Source organism: Leptinotarsa decemlineata, unplaced genomic scaffold, assembly GCF_025532065.1.
Source record: "Leptinotarsa decemlineata unplaced genomic scaffold, Ldec_3_MD MMD2_P_RNA_scaffold_5, whole genome shotgun sequence".
Classification (NCBI taxonomy): domain Eukaryota; kingdom Metazoa; phylum Arthropoda; class Insecta; order Coleoptera; family Chrysomelidae; genus Leptinotarsa; species Leptinotarsa decemlineata.
In genome coordinates, this window is record NW_027412532.1 from 8,679,899 (window position 1) to 8,703,675 (window position 23,777).

Sequence of the window (23,777 nt, forward strand, 5' to 3'; positions counted from 1 at the left end):
TACTCACTTCGTGAGCTGAGTTCAAGTTTCCCCTTTTCAAAAAAAGCGAGATATTATTGATGAGTTCATCAAATTAGGTTATTGAAATGACTGTTGCTGATAGTTGTTTCAAAAAATCTGTTCTTTGATTTCTTTTTCCTCTGAACTATTTGACACAATTTTTTTTCCTTTGAATTATTTCAATTGAATGTTTATACATCATTGCTGTAAATTCATGCTGACATACTTCGGTATCCACTTGAGCTGAATTATTGAAAAAAATTAATAATATCACTAACTAGCTTCATTACATTCTGGTAGCCAATTGATTACCAATTATACTTCTTCTAAAATAGATAGCTATGAAGTAATGGTTATGAGTCATTAGTTCATTATTGTGCAGAGAAATTAAGGACTGTAAACTGGACCAATCACTTCGCTACTACTCAATTATTCGCATTTTATCCGATATAAATCTGTCGAACCATCTGTAGAAATTTTCTGTGAACACTTGCGTTATTATCACATAAAAGTTAATAATTTCTATGAATTTTCCAGTGCCTCAATTTGGTACTTTACTAGGAGATCAACAATACAGAGCCCACTATCTATATGTTTATTAGTCACAATTTTGTATGAAAAAAAAAGGAAAATTCGAAATAATAATATACGTGATTTAGGTTTTCATTTCCCACGGTTTAGGTAACCTATACAATTATTGCTGAAATGTTGTAATCTTCATAATGAGTTGAATAGTCAAGAAGCACACTCACGAGATAGGAAGACATGGAAATGGCCTCCATGAGGCCCGGCAAATATTATTAAAGTGTTACGTTATTCATACATCAATGGTCAAAAAGTGAAATTTCCAAATTATTTATTATAGTAGTCTGGCTATATTAGGTTTGGCTACTTCATAAAATGAATGAATATGGGGTTGGAGGAGTAGCTCTCCCACTTAGGCTCAAATTAAGAGCCTGAAGTCAACGGTGTTTCTCAGGGATCTGTCTGTATCTGGTATATATATAGTGTATGGAGGGGGAGTGTAAACTCACAGCACTTAGGCCACATGTGACCCATTGTACATCCTCCCGAGGAGTGGTCCTCTTACGTCATCGACCATCCTGTTCTTTCCAGGAAGGTGACCAGGTCACTAGGAGACATCTCCTTAATATTGGCAGGTGTAGGCCAAGACTCGCCGAACACACACCCTCTTTGACAACCGTGAGGTGTCTCACGGTGGCCTCCACGAAGGTTTTGGAAGGTGCAGCGATATTACTGTCGTTACGCGGCTTCTTCACCCTCCATGAAGGTGCACAAGTGAGGGAGCTTTCCTGCAGGGGCAGACGGTTCCTTGCCTTTTTTCAAGGCGGACCTCTTGGCGCCCATCGTAGATAGTGCCCTTGCTGTTGAAGGTGATCTGCTATGTCCAGCTCCATGCCAAGGGGTAGATTGAGGTGGACATTTCTGTTCATCCCCAGCCACCGCCTTAGATTGAGGTGTGCACTTCTGTGCAGCCTTGAGATTGGTTTTTGTTGTTTCATTCATGCGTGTTCCCACGAGTAGCAAGGAAAGAGTTTGTCAACTCTGGCAGAGCCCCACATTACCACAGGTAGGCTGATTACAATGAGGTTTCGCCCAGTTCCCCAAGGGGATCGTTCGTGACCGCATATCACCCTGCGGCCACTCAGCTATCGGCACGATTCCTTACATCTTAGCTTGGGTAGGCTGGTCCACGGTGTAATGTTTTGCAAAGGCTTTTGGAGGTTTTGGTTCCCCTTACCCTACTTATTTCTGCCACTGACCAGAAGTCTGGTGACCCCGTCCGTAAGGCCACATTGGCTTCCCTGACAGGGCCTCTATTCCCCACGTGGCGGATCCGTGCTACGATCTCTACTATTCGCGGTAGGCGATATTTTTGGAGGCGACAGCTTTGTTGAACCGAGCTTTTCCGTTAGAAGTTCCTTTCATTGAAGAAGGAATAAATGCATCCATGGATGATAGGATAACTTCCGTGACATCACAAGCACAAGTTGATGGATCATTAGAACTGAAACAAATATCTACTCAGAGGAAATTTCGGTAATGGTTTTGAAGATCATTCCACTCAGCAGATCTGTAATTTCAAACTTTGCGCGCGGTGTTTGTTTATAGACGGTTGTGCTTTAATTTTTGCTAAAAATTTTTCAACGAAGCTCAAAGCATGACTCACGTTTCTCATGAAGTTGATGATTGTTGTTCCAGACATGAGTTTGTCTTCGAAATTGTAACAATCTATTGGTAATGGCCGAACCATACGACCAACTGATTTGATTGCCGCTGCAAACATTTTGACTGCATCGTAAATTAAAGCTTCTTCTAGTTTCAGTTGGTACCCTGCTAGAGGATCCAATTCATCTGATATGAATTTGTCTGGGTTGACGCATCTCATCTGAAAAGTGAAAAAAAAATGAAGTAGGCTATTGATGGAAATTAAATATGAGAGTTCAATTCAGAGATATCATGTATTCAAAAAGTTTTAGTAGGAGCTCATATCTCCATAGAATATATATGTATATATATATATATATATATATATATATATATATATATATATATATATATATATATACATATATATATATATATATATATATATATATATATATATATATATATATATATATATATATATATGTACAAAGAAATCTACTTCCTGACGTATTCACAATTTATCAATCTTTGCAGGGGTGGTACCAAGGGGCTGCACAAGAAAATCTTGAATGGAACATTTCTAAGGCCATGAAGGAACAAACCTTTTTGCAAAAATCAGAGGTCTCTACTGTCACCTGTTTCCGACTAATGAAAATGATTGATTATGAATGGCAGTTATGAAAAAAAGTTTTACTACCACCAACTTCTTGACACTCAAAATCAGCTCTTACGTTTGTTATAGAAGCGCACACATCTGTTATTTGTTATCGTAGTTATCGCAAGTTTACTGCTTTTATTAAAAATACACGCTACTTCACAACACTCCACAGGATAATGTCAAGGTGAGCGAGGTTTGGGGACCTTGGTGGCCATTCGGTATGCCAAATCCAACGATAAGGAAATTCATCCTCTGGGTATTTTCTTACAGGAACATAAAAGTGTGGAGGTGCCCCTTTTGCTGAAAATGGCATGGTAGTCGAAAGCATTATTTTCAATAGTAGCTACAATCCCAACTGTGATAGTTGCTTCTGAAAGTGGTGAGTATAAACGTCCGGTAATATTTCCGTCGATAAAAAAGTACAAATGACGTTATACCCATCATTCCGGACCATACGTTTGATTTCGAGGTCTGTCAATAGCCAGTAGTCGATGGGAGCCAAGTCTGGCGAATACGGTGGATTAGAGGTAATTCAAAGTTCAATTCATGTAGTTCTGACTCCCTTGCAAAGGAGGGTGTTGCTTCATCGGACCAGAACCTGTTATTGGCATCGCTTTAGGCTTTGCCAAAATGAAGATTGAAGACCTGGATGGCAAGAAGGCTTTATTCACCCTTCGAAGCTTGATACCAAACAGTTGTTGGACTACAGAAGGTATAAACTACGATGGCCTTCTGACAGGTCACTGTCATTTGAATCATCATATTCAGAGACTCGGACCGTCGTGAGACAGTGTGTGTCACCTCTGTTTAGAAAATGATGAAACAGCAGGATACATAATTTTTGCCAACCCTGCTGGGAACCGAATTAGGTTTTTAGAGTTCGACAGAGCCGTACTCTTATCATCTGATCTGGAAAACCACTCACCATACAAATTAGTCGGCTTCGTTAAGAAGCTGGGTTTATTTGGTCGAGTGTGAATCAGTGTGAGCCGCAATAAACCCTTGCGGGTTGCGGTGGAGAGTCGAATAGACCCACTCACTTTCGACCTAACCTAACCTAACTTCCAACAGGGTTCTCGAATCTTCTTTCTGGATTACTGTAGGTCGACCACCACAGATCTATAAAACTGTATAATATATACCATGACAGAGTAGAATAACTATATATCGACAAAACTTTTGAAACTTTGGAAAAAATGCATTGTTTTGAAATTGGAAATATCAAAACGCTAATTTGTGAATGAAACAAATTATTGTGACATGAAATGCAAATGACTGGATCGAACAATACGTAGAACGTCAATTATGAGCAAACAATAGGAATGAAAGTAATGAAAATAGTATAATGGAGATAATTTCATCAGTTCGGACTTCCATTGTCTATTATAATATAAATTGATTTGAAATCCCTGAAAAAAATAAAAGAATAACCGAAACTATCAATTTTATTAAAACAAAAAACTGACATTACAAGGAAATAACATACAAGCAGCAACCAGAAAATGAAAAATTGACATATTAATGAAAAGTGAAAATTAAAAAATATTATTAGCAAAAATTAAAAATAAAAATAAAAATTGAAAGATTCCAAACCAAATTACGTCACGACGTTTCGATTGTTAGTATGCACTATCGTCTTCGGGTGATAATTCGACTTATCCTTCGAGATCTGACTATTTATAGGTCATTCGGGTGCTTTCACCTTTCACCTATCCCCTCTTTCCTCTTTCCGCTGCATTGGTTTTAGCGGGAGATAACCGTTTGGCGGGAGTTGGTCGTTTTTCTGTTGATAAGAGGTTTCCATATGTTACGTATCTCTACGCTAGCTTGACTAAATGGGTTGTTGGTCAATATATACGCGGCTTCCTTCAATTTTCTCCTAAACCAGTGTTTCTCTTTGTGGATGATTTCAGCTTGAGCCCACTTGATATTGTGTTAATGAGTCCAAACATGCTGGATTTGCTGGTTTCTCCTCGCGGTGTGTGTTTCTTGTGCTCAGCAATGCGAACTTTCAATGGCCTCTTAGTTTCACCGATGTATGATTCTCCGCACTCGCAGGGTATTCGGTAAATGCAATTCTTGGAATCGCAGTCCGCGTGTGGTGGCCTGGTTTTTGTGAGGCTGCTACGGATAGTGTTCCCAGATCTGAAGCAGGTCCTGATGTTATACTTGGACCCAATCCTTCTTATCCTTTCCGATAATCCTCTGATGTAGGGGAGTACAAGTAATGGTTGTGGCGGCTTCTCTTTCTTGTGGAGCTCTTACTGTCTTCTAGCTAAAGCCTATTCTAGCATCACTTTGGAGTAACTATTTCGTTGGAGGTCATTTCTGATGATGCCTATTTCTTTTTCGAGACCTTCCTTTGTATTACAGAGCTCAAAAGCACGGTCTAGTAGAGTCTTGATGATTCCTCTCTTAGTCGATTGATGGTGGATTCCTGGTTCAGATACTGTCCTGTGTGAGTGGGTTTTCGATATACAGATGTTTCCCATTTAGTGTCGGTCCTCTTCACCAATACGTCTAAGAAAGGCAATTCGTTGTGGACTTCCTTCTCCATTGTGGAAGTTATGGAAGGACTAACGTTGTTGATGTGCTTCAGGAAAATGTCTAGTTCTGCATTCCCATGGTTCCATATTATAAAAGTATCGTCTACGTATCTCAATCAGACTCGGGGCTTCTTGTGGACTTCTTCAATGGCCAGAGTTTCAAACCACTCCATATATATATTGGCTATAATCGGTGAAAGTGGCGATCCCATTGGCAATCCCTCATCTTGCGTAAAAAATTCGTCCTTCACTTGGAAGTAGCAGTTTCGTACACAACATCCTAGTAATTCCATGATTACTTGTATCGGTAAGTTTGTTCTATCTTTCAGGTCCCCATCTTCGGATAGCTTCTTCTGTATCATTTGAAGTGCTTCTTCGACAGGAACGTTGGTGTAGAGGCTTTTCACATCGAAACTGATCAGTTAATCCTGCTCTTTGACTTCGATTTCCCCTAGTATTTCAATGAAATGTCTTGAATTTTCCACAAAAGATGATGTTTTACCTTGCAATGGTTTAATTAGTTAAACAGTAATCAGTTATCACCCGAAGACGATTGTGGATACTAATAATCGAAACGTCGTGACGTAACTTGCTTTGGAATCTTAATTCTGATTTTTATTTTTCATTTTTGCTAATAATATTTTCTAATTTTCAGCTTTCATTAGTATTTCAATTTTTTATTTTCTGGATGTAGCTTGTGTGTTATTTCCTTGTAATTTCAGTTTTTTGTTTTCATAAAATTGTTATTTTCGGTTAATCTTTTATTTTCTTCAGGGATTTCAAATCAATATATATTATATTAGACAATGGAAGTCCGAACTGATGAAATACACCACGAAAAATTGTCAACCACCTTCAAACAAATAATGGAGATAAATTATGGCAGAATGTAGAAAAGTTTCGCAAGTGACCTATGAATGGTTTAAAAGTATCAGGAATTTACCATCAAATATCAGCCGAAGCCGATTGCGGATACAAATTTTCGAAAAGTCGTGAAGGAGCTTGCTTTAATAAAGTTTTACTTATCATTTGATTTTTCGTCATTTATTTTCATTATTTCATCTTTTTTTATTGATATAAACCAAATAATAAGTCACAATCATTTGATTTCTTTACAAATTATCAGTACTATATTTTGAATTTTGTAGTAAATGTTTGTTATTTCATTAAATTTTTGTCTAGTTTCTTTTCAAACTTACTATGTGACTATTTCGGAATTGTTAGTATTCTTGATTTTCTCATTTTCCCTGTATTTACTTTCTATTTATAGATTCCAGATGTGTTAACACCTTTTCTATAAGAAACAAAGGTCAAAATGATCATGACTTGGTGCGTGATTTATGCAAGAGATTTGCGAATGTTCATAATACGAGTATGTAAGTTTTTTATTAGATAGAATTTTTCCCATATTCTGTAAAAAACTAGACTAACGTTGAAGTTTATCATAGAAACATTAGTATTTTTTCTGTGTAATTGTCATCGGTAGGTAATATCTGTATCAAATGCAAATATTATTCTCCATGGATATCGTTACTTACCCCGGTGATGTTGGTTTCGCTATATTTGAATGGCGTCAGGTTGATTGTGTGTAAATCGAGATTAGTTATTATGAAGTTGTGCTTGTCAGTCATCAGACCCACTTGTTGTGCTTGACGTAAGACCTCTTCCAGTATCTCGTACGAACAATCTAACACGAAATGTGTTGCTCCAGATTTCCGTACTTCCTTTAGAACTGTCCTAAATAACAAACGAATAAATGAATGAAACTTTTTATTGCTGTTCAGATTACAAGATAGCACTTGGAAGATAGAGTTACGAGGGAAATGAAAAAAGTATTACGTTTTATCTTACGACCCAAAAACTGGTGTCGTTTGTGATATAACAATAATAATAATAATCATCACCAGAGATGAAGGATATCTTATTTAAATTCAATTGAAGGAAACCTTATGACGAATAGGCGAAGTGTTAGCTAAAGCTGTCAACTCATTCCTGAGAGTGAAGAAATTTATAAGGAAAACTAAATTCAGCAAATAATATCGCTAATGGTATGTTTCCTTAAAGACATAATCATTACAAAATAATTTGAAAATGAATGACATGATCATTTCATAATATTACCATTTTCAGCGGAACATAAATAGGTAAGTTGGTTTCTGCTCCCTCTATTTTAAGCTAATCACCAAGTGTTTGACAGCAGGTAAGTGATGGCTCACTTAGAATGAACGTGTATTCTGAATTAATGACGGCCACTTCCGTGAGAAATTTAAAAAAAGTTATGAGATATGTAACATTTACTCTTATAAATATTATCTCATAAATACATTCAATGGGAAATGTTCCTCAATTTGGATTATTACAGCAAATGCAAGTTTGAACAAAATAAAGTTGAGTTCAATTCATGAGTTTTTCAAATTCACATCGAAAAGTATTTCATATGTTGGGTTTTAATTCACATATTGGCAACAGCGCCTATATCAAGTTGAAATAATCTATACGTACCTAGATATTATATTTTAAAATAGGAAAAATATCTTTATAAATCAACAATTAAGGCAAAATATAAATTATAGTTCAATACCACCTCCACAAGCCACATAAACAACAGTTGTTTTGTTATTTATTTATATAGAGGAAGATAGGTTAGGTGCACAAAATATCATATGTCACAGAATGTCTCGGAACTAGGAACATAAGTAAACAAAACAGCACGCCTCTGAAATATGTCATCTTTGTTTGTCTCATACAGGTAACAGATTCATTCTCCTTTATTAGCTATAACCAATGTTGCCAAATGGTGAAATAGAAACTAATCCCTTTAAATGTTGAATGCATTATTTCATTTCTCTATTGCAAGTATTTAAATACTTTTTTAAAGAAAAAGGTTGAAATGATAAGTTTAAAATACGTCTTTTATGAAAACTACTTGATTTTCGTCAGGAGGAACATTCCCCATTGTCCAAAACCTAAAATCATTGAATTTTCTCTCCGACTGACTGACTGATCCAATGCCATAATCTCAAACAAACATATTGTACTATTCCTCTCTATGGTTAGTCGTAGAAAAAGTATAGTACGCACCACGAGGATGAGGCCAATTACGCCCACTCGCGAATTATTGCAGTCGGCTAACGCCTAGTGCTTACAATTTTTCGCTCGTGGGTAATTAGCTTTTTATCCTACTTGGTACGTAATATACTAATAATGACTGATAAAATTCAACAATATATTGGACCTTGAATACATTTTTTAACAGTGAAGTGAATGTTTGTTTAGCAGCAAAATGAAATTGTTGAAAAAATATTATGATTCAAGTTTGCAACAGAGAAATTTTTTTTTGAAAGCCTCAGTTTGTTCAATAATAAGTCAAAAATAAATTCAAGAATCGAGGTCATTAATAATGGCCACCATATTTCGTTCCAACTAAATGATTTTACTTCAACAATTTATTTGGGCAGTACCTGAAAAAATCGGGGCTTAACCACGTTCAAAAATTGAAGCTCTGGAGAGGACAGAAGTATCATTAGAAATGATTAGCAATCAACAATAGCAAATGACATGAGATAAAAATATTTCATGAAAAACCCACAAAAAATGGTTGAATGAAGTGAACATCGAAAATGCATGGTATGTTTTCAGACCCAAAATAATCTCATGAAGGGAATATAATATTTAGGGTGACACTCATAAATCCAGCTGTTTTTTGATAATATTTAAAAAAATCTGTTGAAATCTGTTTTTCCGTTAACCGGCTATCGCCTTTCTACGAACGACAACTCCCAAAAGTCGAAACTTGTGCGAGCTAAGGACTAACAAGGTCTTACTTTTCAACGTGTGATTCCTAATACGAGTTGGACGATAAAAATTGAAAATCATTCGTCCGGCTCTGCGGTTCGAACCACCGGGTCACACAGCGGTCGATCGAGTGAGTAGAGCTAACCTCCCACGTGAACCTACCAGGCTACCGTCGTTTATGGAACGAAATTGGAATGTGAAAAATGAGAAAAACGAGTGGTGAAATACAGAAAATTTTATTTCTCATTTTTTCATGATGCTCTCCTACCACATAGTAACGGCAACATCCATCAAATCATTTTAATTGAATGTATTCACGTTCCCTCGTATCTTTGTCACGCTATGAATGATACATTTGAATGAAATTTTTAATTGGCTGATGAGGAACTGCATTTGTGATTATGATTTATACTCCATGTTACTGATTTCATTACATTTCCAATTAAATTAACATTGAATCTGAGAATTTCTAAAAATGAAAGTGACATAAATCGATTCTTTCTCATACTGCTCAACAATTTGATTATTGGAGTAGAAGAAAGGTCAATGAAATTTTCAAAATTTGAATTAAAATAATTTATTCATTCACAGAATCAACTTAGTTTGTTATTATGGAGAATTAGAAAATACAAAAATTATATGAACTATAGACAAAGCATACGTTGTCTGTTCAAAAATGAAGGGGAATTTTAATTTTTTTAAAGAAACATTCATTTATTCATAAATTTTTATTTATTTCTGGATGGAATCCAGCGAATTCAGGGTATCTTTGGGGGCATGCCACACACGGTCAAAGGCCTTAGAAATAACAAGCGCAACAGCTCTTGATTCTCCATGTTTCTCGATTGCGTTATTCCAAATATGGGTGACATACGTAACTTTTTATTCTATTCATTCAATATTCGATATTGACTCAACTGTGAAACTGAGTGGAACTGTGAAAACAGAATAATATATTTTGTGTTACACTAAATGGTTTAGAATGAAGAATTGTCACACAAAACGCTTTTAAATACATAAGTGCTATCTGGAATAATAGATAATATCCTTGATGAAAAAACTTCTATATTTAAAAAATACTCAATACAATCTCAATAAACGATATATCTATTATAGAAAACAAGGAAGCTAAAAACGCAGTTTCTTTCATTGATTCGTCTCAGAAATTGCTGTTTGAAGAAGACTTTTTGACTCTATTCACTGTGTACAGTATATACACTATATCTACCAATTTATTTCAATTCATATCTCACCTGAAACCTTCCTCAGACTCTTCTTGACTGTTGAGCTGTCTAACCACAATCCTTTGCTTAGAAGGTTCAAACAGCTTTATGAGTTCTCCCACTCTCTGCAAGCTTTCATTATTTTCATACAGGATAACAAAGTCTTCCCATCCCCAGGCGACTATGAGGTCATAATATGTTCTAGTTAGAGTATCTGGATATGGATGTACATTGACCACAGTTCCGTTCAATGGATAATCGTCCCATCGCACCTGAAAAATTCATTGTTGTTTTTTTATGCTTCAGTGCACAAGTTAGTACTTTTTTTATCAGGGTTGCTTTCATGAATTGAGTCAGATGAGCTCACTCTGAATTGTTCATAAACATAATCTAGTATTAAAGCCATCCTGCTGTGAAATATCACATTCTGTGAAGTGTGTGGAAGATGTTTTTCAGGTTTTCTGTCTATTTTGGATGGAAAATCTTCATTCACAATCTTTCAAAGCAGTCTCATATCTTGTGTTTCAACAGTTTTCAATTTGGGCTAGAGTATTATGGAAACAAATGAACTAATTATACCCTGAATGCCAGCTTGATACGTTAAAAATAGTAACAAACGTTGCCTAAGAATTCAACAGAAGACATACGAGGCGAAATCGTTTTCGACATGGAACAGGAGCCTTCATGAATAAACTTTCTACACAAAATAAAAGTGTATTGAAGAATCGTCCACATCGAAATAGAAGGTACCATGATGATGATGATGTCTTAGCTTCAATCCGTACCATTTCCCAAATCAGTTTGCGTGAAAGATCTGAGCAATTAAATTTGAGTAGATATAAAATCAGAACTTGTCTCGTTCATCATAAATCAAACTTTTCAAACCAAAGTTCTTGGACACACTTGACTAAGGTAAAATATCCTAAGAAAATTGATGTTTACTGATGAGGCAATGGAATAGTATCTGCTCAAAATTGCAGATACTGGTCTACTGAAAACCTCCACTGAGTTATAAACTGTGAGTCAGGAATGGAGTAATGGACTGATTTATCAGTCACGTGTATGCAGCTTTGACAAATCTAACCATGAACTGTGAGGACCAATACCTTCGAAAAGTTCATGTATGGTGTGATATTTTGAACCATAGAATAATTGAGCCGTTTTTCTTCAGTGATACCACTAACGCTGAACGTCTATTGAATGTTTTTGATGATGAATTATGGGTAATCATTGAGAATCTACCCTTCAATTTGTGACAAGAGATGTACTTTCAGGTAGACGGAACTTCCGTTCATAATTCTTGGATGGTTCGAGATTGGTTGAACAAAAATTTTCCATTACGTTGGATTGGTAGAAATAGCCCATATGAACAATGGCCTCCTCGCTTTCCTGACAAAACTCCAAAGGACTTTTACTCCAGGAAATAGGATTCACGAGTCCAGACCATGCGAATACAGCAAGCCTGTCGTGAAATAAGTATTCCAGAACTTAGGAGAGTGGCCAATAATAATAGAAAAAGAATTGAATAATGTAACAAAATTGATGCCCAAGTCAGTAATATTTAGAACTGACTTCCATCATTAGTGTTTATTTCATTTTCCGTTGAATTTGCTTCATCAATTGTCATTTAATTACGACTGATGTCTCTGTGGCTTTTTAGTAACTAATGACTAAAATTTGAACTTTTTCATGATGGATATTGAGTTTTTCATTCTTGAATTATAACGAATTCATTAGTTCCGTAGCTCCTTATTTAAAACTTTCAATTGAAAATCTGACTTGATATGAAAATTACAATAAAAAAATATCAAATTTTGGGTTGAAAATTGGTATGTAGGGTCAAAATCAATTTTGAGCATTTTTTCGAATAACTTATTTCGGTTAGTCTTGATCAGCCTCAGGGCTAGTACTAGAGTGCCACCAAGATTTAGCCAAAGCCTCGGTAGATGATAAAATTATCCTGAGGTGGGTTAAAAGGCACGATAGGAGTAAAGATAATCGAATTGCTGACTCTTTAGCCAAGGAAGCGGCTGAACTGAGAATTTTAGGACCCAGTGGCACCAACAACCTGATGACTTCGACAGTTGAGGAACTAGTCAAACGCCACACCCATGCCCAATCCCTAAAGAGATGGAATGAAATAAAAGGATGCAATTTTGCCAGCACCACCCTGGGCGATCCTGGAAAGCTGGCGCTGAAGAAATATCTGGCGATAACCAGGAAAAATCTAGGTTTAACAATAGGATTTCTGACTAGCCACTGTCAACTAGGTAAACACCTCCACAATATGGGGCTAATGGACACACCTCTATGCTGGATGTGTGAACAGGAAGATGAAACTTTCAGACATGTCCTATGTGAATGTCCGGAGTTATCATCAATAAGAGAGTGTGTGTTCGGCGAGTCTTGGCCTACAACTGACGATATAAAGGAGAAGTCTCCCAGAGACCTGTCCACGTTCCTGGAAAGGACAGGATGGACGATGACCTAGGAGGACAACTCCTCGGTAGGATGTACAATGGATCACATGTGGCCCAAGTGCTGTGGGCTTACTCTCACACTCCCTACTTCACAGAAACAGAACTTATTTCGGTATCATCAACCTGAAGCAAAATATCGAGAATTTATCCGTTTCGTAGGAACGCAGTAGGCTGGATTCGAGGCTGTCACTCAGGCTAAGTATTGCGAAAAGTAGCCCACAAATGTCAATGCCTGTACCAAAAATCAAATCTCTGCTTTCAAAAACGACTAAACTACAGGGGAGTCTCCATCTCAAGTGTGTCATACTGTAGATAATAGTCATTCCTTTTAAGCAAATTCTTGAAGAATACAACTTGAATTCAAGGAAATTATGTTAATAGAAATTTCAGCAGTTGGTTTACTTTATAGTAGAAGTGAATATTGTGAATACTTGGGCAGTGTATTTTCCAGTTTCAAGAGAATGCACTTGCTTGTATCATTATATAATATTCGTTATCCGTAAATTTCCAAGATTTTGATTTTCATCTAAACAAATTGAAGGAGTAATGAATATGAGTCCACAGATATCCAAAGTACCCATACTTCGTTCAGTATAGTCCTTTGTGGAAACAGGAACTCTCTCGACTGATCTATGCGTTCTTCCTCCTCTCCTCCAGATAATATATCCATGCATTAGCTTTTACTATGTAAGTAGTGAAATTTATGCTATATTCAATACATTACTCTGAAATATAATGACAATTCTAACTCACCTCAATATGAGGTATCTCCTTCAAGTCACAAATGGACTGAACCACATTTGAATTATCCTCCGAAAATGGCCCCAATATTCCAACAACCTCTTCCTGTAAGAGCTGACAGGTGGCAGATACCGATTCGAAAGGATTGTTCACTGTTATTTCTCTTGTGAGGGCCTCAAATATATAATCCGGATCTTCTTCATTTATTTCGGAAACTGCTTTGTAGAACGCCTGTTTGATTGCTGGATGGTCCCGGGGATCAGGCTTATCCAAAATCGCACCTGTGAAAAAATACACTATGAGGAACTTACTTATATACTTCTACCGACAAAGTCATTCAGATTCGTTCTACTGTGAATGGATGTATCACTTTGACAGTAACGGCTCGTGCATTGGAGAACAGGGGAGGCTAAAGTCATATACACACATCTATATACACACAAAAAAGCCTGCCGGAGGCGCGAAATTTTTTTGGGGTACCGCACCTATTTAAAGCAAAATACGTAATTCGATCGATTTTTCCTAACCTGATTATTGAAAGAAATTATGGCCTCTTTTTGAGCTGTATCTAAAGCTGTTGCTATATTTTGTTTGCTAAACAATATTAATTTACAAGACGAAAATATATGCTCCTTAGATTTAAAATGTCTTTATGTAGAACGAGGTAAATTTTTTAAATCAGAGTATCCTATTTCAGACCACGTTTGTTATTCGATTTGTACGGAAAATAAAATACAGGGCCAACAAAAAAGTTTTTCTCGTTTAATGGAGCCGGTTAAACAATCGCATTTATTGTACCAACTAATATTGAATCCTAGATTTTGTCGATTATCTGACGCTTTAATTGAAATCTAATTTGGTTGAGGCCTTTCCAGAGTTTTAATAATGTGAAATTTATAATCATAAGATGAAGGCTTAAAATTATTTGTCAGCAACCAATCGACTATATCGTCAGATTTTTTAATTTCGTCCAACTTATCCATAATGAATGGAAAAAAACTAACTAAAAAGTGAACACCTGAAAACACCTTGAAATTGAAAGAAAACACTTTAAAAACACATTGATAATATTATCAAAAATCACTGCTATAATACAATACTGCCTTTTTTTATACACAAATGACAAATATTATCAAGAAACACTGAAACGATTTACCGAAATATTTCTCAGTCCCGGTCCGTCACGGCATCCTATCCTAATAATTAAATAAAAAACAAACGCAATCATACACTAACGCTAGTTGCACACACACCGATTTTGGACGGCCAGTATAAAATCGGCCGATATTTTATCGGTAGCGGGTGCTTGCACACTCACCGGATTCTTATCGGTCAAACAAGCAGTTGCTTTGTTGTCGTAATTAGCACGCACTGTCAGAACGAAGTTAATGCGTAGTAACTACAATTTCACCGAGCATTCGAGACTGGAATGGTCGGTAAAAAACCGGTGAGTATGCAAGAGTGTATTTAGTCAAGTACGCCCGGCGATACAGTGGCAGTGGACGGCTGCTCACCGGTATTTTACGACGATTACCGGTAGGCATGTGTGCATGGTCCCGTTCCCACGTGTAGTTCACTATTGGAATTTGGAACACACGCCGACCGGTGATCGTCGGCGTGTGTGCCAGGTCCCGTACCCACATGTGGTTCACTATTGGAATTTGGACGACCGGTATAAAGTCGGTGTGTGCAACTAGCGTAACGCTAGTTGCACACACACCGATTTTGGACGGCCGACTTTATACCGGTCGTTCAAATTCCTGTAGTGAACCACATGTGGGAACTGGACCTGGCACACACGCCGACCGGTGATCGACGCCGGTAAAATACCGATGAGCAGCCGTCCAGTGCCACTGTATCGCCGGCAGTACCGGGAAGTAGTAGCGTACATGACTAAATACATTCTTGCATACTCACCGGTTTTTTACCGACCATTTCAGTCTTGAATGCTCGGTGAAATTGTTGTTACTATGCATTAACTTCGTTTTGGTGGTGCGTGCTAATTTCGGCAACAAAGGAACTGATTGTTAGACCGATAAAAATCCGGTGAGTGTGCAAGCACCCGCTACCAATAAAATATCGGCCGATTTTATACTGTCCGTTCAAAATCGGTGTGTGTGCAACTAGCGTAACGCTGTAATTTCCGCAACTGAAATCGTGTCGTATGTCGCTTGTTGGTTCGGTCTTGCGGAACTTGTGTTTTTTAAAGCGGTCGGAGGCTTGGCTCCCTTGCAACGTATGACATTTATTATTTCGGGTTGATGGTTTATTCGTTATTCGTTCATGAGCGGTGCATTTGACGTTTGTTGATGCAGAATACAGTGTGGTACGTACTACGTAGTGAGTGATAGTATTTTTTTGGGCATATTATGTATTCATATCAGAAATTAATGGTAAATTAACGATACCCAAGCATTTTTAGAAAAAATTATCATAATTATTTGTCAATATCTTTTAATTTATTGCGATGAATAGCCTCAAATTTTATGGGGGGTTAAGTCTCCCTTGCCTCCTCTGACGAGCCGCCGCTGCACTTTGATAATAGTTGCTACTTTTCCACAACTCGTGAATTCTCTGTTCTACCCGGTGAACATTGTATTTACAAAATATCCGTCCTTCAGCCATCTGCAGAGCGACCAAAATAGTTCTACACAATTACGTTCGTAATGAGATAATCCTAGGAATAATTTATTCAACCAATCAAAATATACTTTATTGTCGAAGATGAAATATCATCGAAATAACTACTTTAAGAAATATAAGATATTCAAATTGAAAGTAGTACTTGAACATTTAATGATTTCAGATCATAATAAAAATTAATTGTTTATAGAATTTAAATTTCTGTCTGAATAAAACTCGTCAAAATAATAATAGGCCTTTGAAATCAAAAGCTTCTTGACACGCTTACTGAATTTAGTAGTACATGTTGTATCTTTGATCCCAATTGCCAAATGGTTAACATTTTTTTTCCATTATATATGAAAGACCTCTCAATTTTTAATGATATTGGAATCGGTAGCCTTAACTTGAGCTTATTTCTCGTATTTCGTCGAAGTGAACTGAAAATTTCCTTTCTATGTTTTTTTGCATCAGACATACCATTTCCAAGATAAGTATGAAAGGCAAGGTCAAGATTTTATGCCTTGTGAATAAAGGTCGACAGGAATGCCTGAATCCAACTCTACACTTACTTGTAACTCCTCTTAACATCCTATCAAACATGTATTGGTAACACGTTTCCCAAAAATCGTATCGCAGATGGGAATTAATGAGAGCAAAGTACACATTTTTTGCCACGATAGTGCTCAGTTCATTTGTTGATACTCTGACTGCAAAGCATCCTGATGAAATTTTTTCACATAGGTTATTTATGTGACCTTCAAAATCCAAGAAATTTTCCTAATGTTTCGTTTAGTAATGATTGAGTACCCAGGTAAATATCCAGTATGGAGCACTTGATGGTGATGATGCTAGTTTTTGAGGTATTGAATGACAAGAGATTAGCATCACACCAGTCTTTTATTTTTGTAATATCCTTGCTAATCAAATCAAGCAGTTTCCTTTCATTCTTGCAATGTCAAAATAATGTTGTGTTATCTGCGAATTGGTTTATTTTTGCAGCTATATTATTGCAGGCCAATAGAGGATTGGGCCTAGAACCGATGCTTGTGGAAAACCCAAGTAACTGTCTGGAGATGGAATATGGTTTCCGGGAGTTTAACTTTTTGAGTACGTTTGACACGTATGATCTGAACCATTTCAAAGATATATCTCTAAAGCCATATACTTCTAATTTTTGCAGCAGAATTTATAAAAAATGTATATATAAAAGTGATCCCAGCGATATTCCTCATTGGATATCATATACGAATATACATTTTTTTATTTGAAGGTGTTTGACAATGTTTCATGATGAATTTCATTAGTTTGGACTTTCATTGTCCTCCATATCAGACAATGGAAGTCCGAACTAATGAAATTCATACATTTTTTTGATGATAGACATATATTTCAAAGCATTGACAATCGAGAATATGTCCCATATAGATCATTTTCTCCAATCTGAATGAAATGGTTTTTTTTCTTCAACGAAAATCTTAATTTTTGCTATATTTTTATGTATGATCGTAGATATAATAGAATGTTATGAGTATTTTTCTTCATAATTGGAATATTTGGTAAAATTGTAAACATCAGAGGTATATTTCCCGATCATTGAAAAATAAAAACGTTTGTTTAACTATAAGCAATGATTTCAGGCGAGTGAAACATCGAATATGATATCAATGGTATGTTTTGTTCTTCTGATCCCATTTAGAATTGAAATCTCATAATTAAGTGATTTTTTTGTATGAGTTATTTTATATGTAGAGTGAAATGAAGCGGAATGGGTTTGGCGAGCACACAAAATTATAATTACGAGTACAATTCCACGTGCGACATATTGAACTAATCGTTTGTTTTGTAAATAACGAAATTTGGCTGACTGACAAACTCATGGACTGGGATACGATTTCCAAACGTAGAGATCTCATAAAGATTGATCATATCTGTCTACTGATCTTGACAAAGAAAAAAAACGTTAGCAGAGGGAATTGAGAACAGTCAAATGTTACAGGGGCTTCAACATCAGGGAAAAATACTAAGTTCTGTCCGTTTTATTGCCATGTGTTTCTGTAGCTCCATTTCTCAATAAATATTTATTCTACTATGTCGTGGTACGAGTAAATACTTTATACATTGATGCTGTTCTTTTTTCCCAAAATCAAATTGTTTGCCTCTTTTCAGCTCATTTCTGATGTCGTGAACCGATTTCCCGACAATTTTTCATTTCGAATTCAAATTGAACCAATGCGCTACCGCCAGAAAAATCAACTACGCAATTGGCAATGATAGTGTTAATGAACGCACTGTTCGAAGTTGGTTTGGGAAGTTTCGTTCTGTCGATTTTAGCCTCGAAGATGAGTCTCGAAGTGGTTGACCTACAGTAATCAAGGACGAGGATTAAAGGATCCTAGATAACCCTAGAGAAAAGTGACACATAATATTGTTGGAAAGTGACAGATCTCAGTCACGAAGTGAAGGATTTATGAAATAAAATTGTCTGAAAAGAAAACAAAGTCATCTTTTTTTCCATAGTTTTGTCTCAGATTCATTCGATGAGATCATTAAATTTTCTACTATACATTCCATTCGCAAGTTTGGGATTCAAGAATTGCAATCGCATATATTCATATTATCATACCGCAATTAACAAAATATGAGGTGTTCCTTATTTATCGAACAATATAATTGACAAAGCACCAAAGAAAGCCTATTGTATAATTCAACGATATCTTTCATAATTTTCCTTGATTAGATACAATTGATATATTTCAAGATTGAATTATACCTTGCAAAACATTCTAGTCGGCGATATAGTTTGAAATGGAACTCTTTTATGATCTGAAATACTAGTGAAATTAATTGAATAGAACTGGCCGATACTTGATAAAAATCCATATTGAAACTGATAAATACAGTTTATTGTATGATTTTCACTATAAAGGTTTTTCACTATAAAAGGTTTTACAAAAACCGCGACAAGTGTTTCGCTATACATAAACAGTTCAAGCTTAGTTTTAATAGTAAAATTACCTCATTTGTACGGAAAAAATCACCCATTATGAACGAATTTTTATCAGTTATACAAATATTTCAGTATGTCTCATGAGACAATGTATTTTTTTGTATCTAAAAGAAAGTTTACGAGGGTGATCCCAGAAGTACTAGGTCTGACCTAGAGATGGCGATGTGATTGAAAAATATTCCTGTATTAGAAAGTACACATTCCATAAAGCATATGTTTTAAGTTTGAAGACGCTGCGTTGTTCAGTATTTGTTCGACAGCCTTTAATAGCGAACGTTTTCGGTGAATTTGTGAGACTGGAGAAAATTGGTCATGGTTATGTGTTACAATACGCTATTGAATTGTGTGCGGAGAGATTGGATAAATCCAACCTCATACACAAGTCAATAAAAATATTCTCGAGCAGTCGAGCGGCGTTGGAAGCTCTTGGCTCCTACCGAGCAATGTCTAAATTGGTAGCAAATTGCCAAAAGCAACTCTCCCCGATAGGAAGACTCAACAGATTGTATCTGGACAGGAAGGCAATGAAACTGCTGACTCCCCTTGCAGAAAAGGGTGCTGCAAGCAGCTTCATCGGACCTGAACCTGTCATTGGCATCGCTTTAGGCTTTGTAAAACAAACATTGAACCCCGGATGAACCGTGGATTTATTGCAACGTTTAAGGGAAGAAGAAATCAAGCAAAAACGCTCGCATTTAGCTAAAAAAAGTATTGATTCATCAAGACAATGCACCATCTCAGAAAACCATTATCGCAATAACCAAAATTAACGAATTAAAGTTTGAATTGCTAGCTCATGCACCCTATTCGCCATATTCAGCCCCCTCACATTATTTTCAGTTCCCAAACTTGAAAGGTCAAAGATTTTCCAACGATGAAGAAGTGATGTCTTTCTAAGGTGATCTAAAGACTTGTCAAAAAAAGGATGCTGCAGTTTTTGCAAGACGAAAACATCTTGAATAAGGCCCAGTTTGAATTCCAGACCGGATGAGGGATGAATCAGGTACAGCAGTTGAGGCAGTTTTCTGCAATTTGTCGAAAGCCTTTGACTGCGTCAATAACGGGGTACTGCTTCAAAAGATAGATTTAGAGATGTAAGCTACAATTGCTTCGAGTCATACCTCTCTGACAGGAGGCAACTTGTGAAAATGAATGAGAACAACTCCAAATTACGTAATATCATGAGTGGCGTTCCGCAAGGTTCAGTCCTTGGGACGGTATTATTTCTATTATATATGAATGACTTGGTCAGTAGTAATATACAGGTACAGTTCACAATATTTGCTCATGATACGGCACTAATGTGGAAGGATTCTAATTTTGAGTTAATAAAATAAAAAATTAAAGATGATTTGAAGAAAGTAAATCACTGGTGCGACTCAAACCATCCCTGCTTCAATGTAAAAAAACTAGCCTTCTCACCTCCAAATACATTCATGAACCTCTTATATTTGACACTACAACCATTGAAAACAAACTCTGTATCATTAGAATTGATAGTAACCCAAAATTCCATGTCACATCCAAAGTCTCAGAAGGAACCGGGCTTCGGGCTGCAGTGAGAGTTGTGTCTGACAAACTGGGTCTGCCAATGAGTGAGGTGACATATTTTTCTCTAATCGAATCATAGCTGCGATATGGTATTGCATTTTGGGGTTATTGCAGCAAGCAATTGTTCGATTCTGTTTTCGTCCTGCAGAAACGAGCAGTCAGATTCATGTCCAAAGCTAAATACACTGACCATTGTAAACCGTTATTTATAAAACACAGAATTATTACTATACCTTCCATTTTTATACTTGAAACTCTATGTTTGGAGTATAAGCACATGTCCTACGTCTCCGATACTGAGCACACTCGAACAAGCCATAATACTAATCAAATAACAAGAAAAAACTTACCTCTTCCCATTCCCTACTGAAATTTAACGAAAAAATCAATAATGTAGGAGAGAAAAAAATTTATACAACAATTTGCCACCCTGTTTGAGAGAAATCTCCATACACCATATTTTTCGTGAAAAAGTGCAAAAAAATATCTTGCTATAATCCTATTATACCCTACAGGAGTTTTACGATGATGCTCACTTTCTTGTATTGTGATAAATTATTGCCTTTGTCAACTTATATTATGTACCAGCATAGTATTTACAAATTTTGTTATACATGAATTCATTTTAGATAATTTAGGAAACACCTGCTATATGAATAGCATTTTACAAGTGTTGTTCATGAAGAAGAATTTCAAGAACGAGGTTTTAACTATGAACGAGAACGAGAATGTTTTCTATTTATTCACCAAACTCAGACAATTGTTCATGCAGTTGCAGTTTCGAAAGAATCTATCATCTTCTCCACTAACCGATTTTCTGGAGTCTTCTTAGGACAACAAGAGGATTGCTCCAAATTATTGAGGTTCTTGTTGAGTACTCTTCCGTATAGTCTATCTCGTCTTGTGTTAGTAATTTTTTTAATGGAAAAAATCTCACTTGTTTACTTTGTAGTAAATGTTCAAGACTGATAACCAGTCGTCATATTATCAGAAAATGGAACTTTTAACGGGTGATGATCAACTGTATTGCCAAACATACGCCAAACTAACTAACTATTATAAGAAAATAAGAATAGCTGAGGCACCAGTCAATCTTATAATGACATTGATGATCTTCAAACATGACTCAACCTCTAACGGATTCACCAAACTCTTACGGAAGTCCGAAAAAGATGAACACTTCAATCTAGCAGACCACTATTGTGGTCATTGTTCACTGTGGTTCTGGCATTAAATCAGGTCATTATTACGCATTGGGTAAAGACGAAACGGAGTGGTTCAAGTTTGACGATCGTCGTGTCACGAAGTGTTCAGGAGATGTTTTGAATTCATTGGAGCCTCTGGAGACACCCTACATTTTGTTTTATGAAAGAAAGGTCATTAGCAGATCAAGATTTTCAGATGATGTGGGGCTGCAGGTTTTTTTTGGATTTTCCTGCAGCTGAAAAAGCAAATGCGCCACTGGAATCCATGAAGTCGCCCGAGAGCGCCAATGATTTTTGTTTTTTCTTAATTTCACTATTTTTATCACTTTCTTCTTCAATGAAAAAAAAAAATAAGTAGGTGAGTGGGTGACAAATTTGAAATTTCTGTATTTCAGAAAAAGAAGTGAGTAAATGGGATTATACATAGATTATAACAAGCTATGTAGATAAAAATATTTTTACGATGATGCACGACCTGTGGTATATAGAATTTGTCAAATTTAATTATGTACTGAATTCAGATTATAGGAAGATTTTTTTTGGACAATAAAGTATATCGATTGATTGATTGGCTATTTTGAGGAGGAAGACAGTTCTTATTATAAAAACGGTATCGGACTTATTGAACATCGCAGAAAAAATGCAAAGAGCTGCAAGGAGATTATGTTGAAAAATAAATACATTTAGAAAAAAATTGTTTTCCTTGTTGGGCCGGGTACTTATCGGACCACCCTCGTAAATATTTTCAACACTGTTAATGAATGGAATATCCCAGTTATCAAATATAATTTCAGTTGAGATATTTCGCAGAAAACAAAAAGAAACCTGTATTAAAAGTTAGTTTTGAACATTCTATAGATTCAAAGTGATCACCACATTTATGTGATAGACCATGACAAAGATGACGTCTAGAAAAAAAGAGTTTTTGTGGGTTTTCAATAAATAACAGTAATACTAATAAGTCGTCATGGTCAGAGCAACGCTATTTTCCAAATTCAATTCATCAAATCTTTGGCAACAAACACAAGGCACGACTACTTTTAACATCATCTATTTATACAGAACGAAACTATGTAGTTAATTACCAATTCTGTAGACTTCCGCATCGTGATATCCGAAACAACTTGAAAACATCAACACTCTCACAAACAATACACTTTTTCCGGCAAAAGTCATCGCGGAAAGAAACGAAAATCGCCATACATCTTAGCACATCTAAGTAACTGACAGCGGAGTTTGTCGCTAGATCAGTGATCATTTCAAATGACCGTGTTGGAGAATCTATTTTTGGGGGACAAAAAGCCATCTCCATTATATTTCCAGAAATATTTCGGCATCGAGTGGAACGCGCGTTCCAGAAAATAGTCTCAAGTGGTATTGTCGAGTTCGTTTGTAGTTGATTTTATTGAAATTTTATGTAGGTTCCGTTTTGAACAATCATTTGTCGAGGGCATTGTACAGGAAAAGCTCCCATAAATCCTAGGATTTTCATCAACAATAATAATGATGTTTATTTACTGATAAACAAAATCAGAAAGTATACAGGATGGTGAATGTAAATGAACAATGTTCGTCACAGAAGCTCGAGTTTCAGTGAAACTATCGCTTGTACGCGACTTTCTATCAAAATAGAGCGGTAGATAGTTAGCGATAAGAAAATATAATCATTTATCAATAGAAATAGTATAAAGGATTGAAAAATTGGGGATGAAATCCATAATATTCATGCATTCCATGGAATATTTAAAATTGAAATATAAAATTTCTCTAAACA

The 23,777-nt window shown here is 36.1% G+C and overlaps 1 protein-coding gene across 1 annotated transcript in view; it reads right to left on the reverse strand.

The window, feature by feature from the left end:
- The window catches only part of LOC111512864 (glutamate receptor ionotropic, kainate 2), a 32,590-nt gene extending 9,317 nt beyond the window's left edge, over positions 1 to 23,273 (reverse strand). Inside the window, exons 1-5 of the mRNA XM_074169481.1 lie at positions 23,089 to 23,273; positions 13,628 to 13,896; positions 10,425 to 10,666; positions 6,915 to 7,113; positions 2,192 to 2,410 (exon numbers count right to left, since the gene is read on the reverse strand). Of these exons, the coding sequence (XP_074025582.1) occupies positions 2,192 to 2,410; positions 6,915 to 7,113; positions 10,425 to 10,666; positions 13,628 to 13,896; positions 23,089 to 23,179 (1,020 nt within the window). The 5' untranslated portion in view covers positions 23,180 to 23,273. The remainder of the gene's footprint in view (positions 1 to 2,191; positions 2,411 to 6,914; positions 7,114 to 10,424; positions 10,667 to 13,627; positions 13,897 to 23,088) is intronic.
- Positions 23,274 to 23,777: the final 504 nt, after the last annotated feature.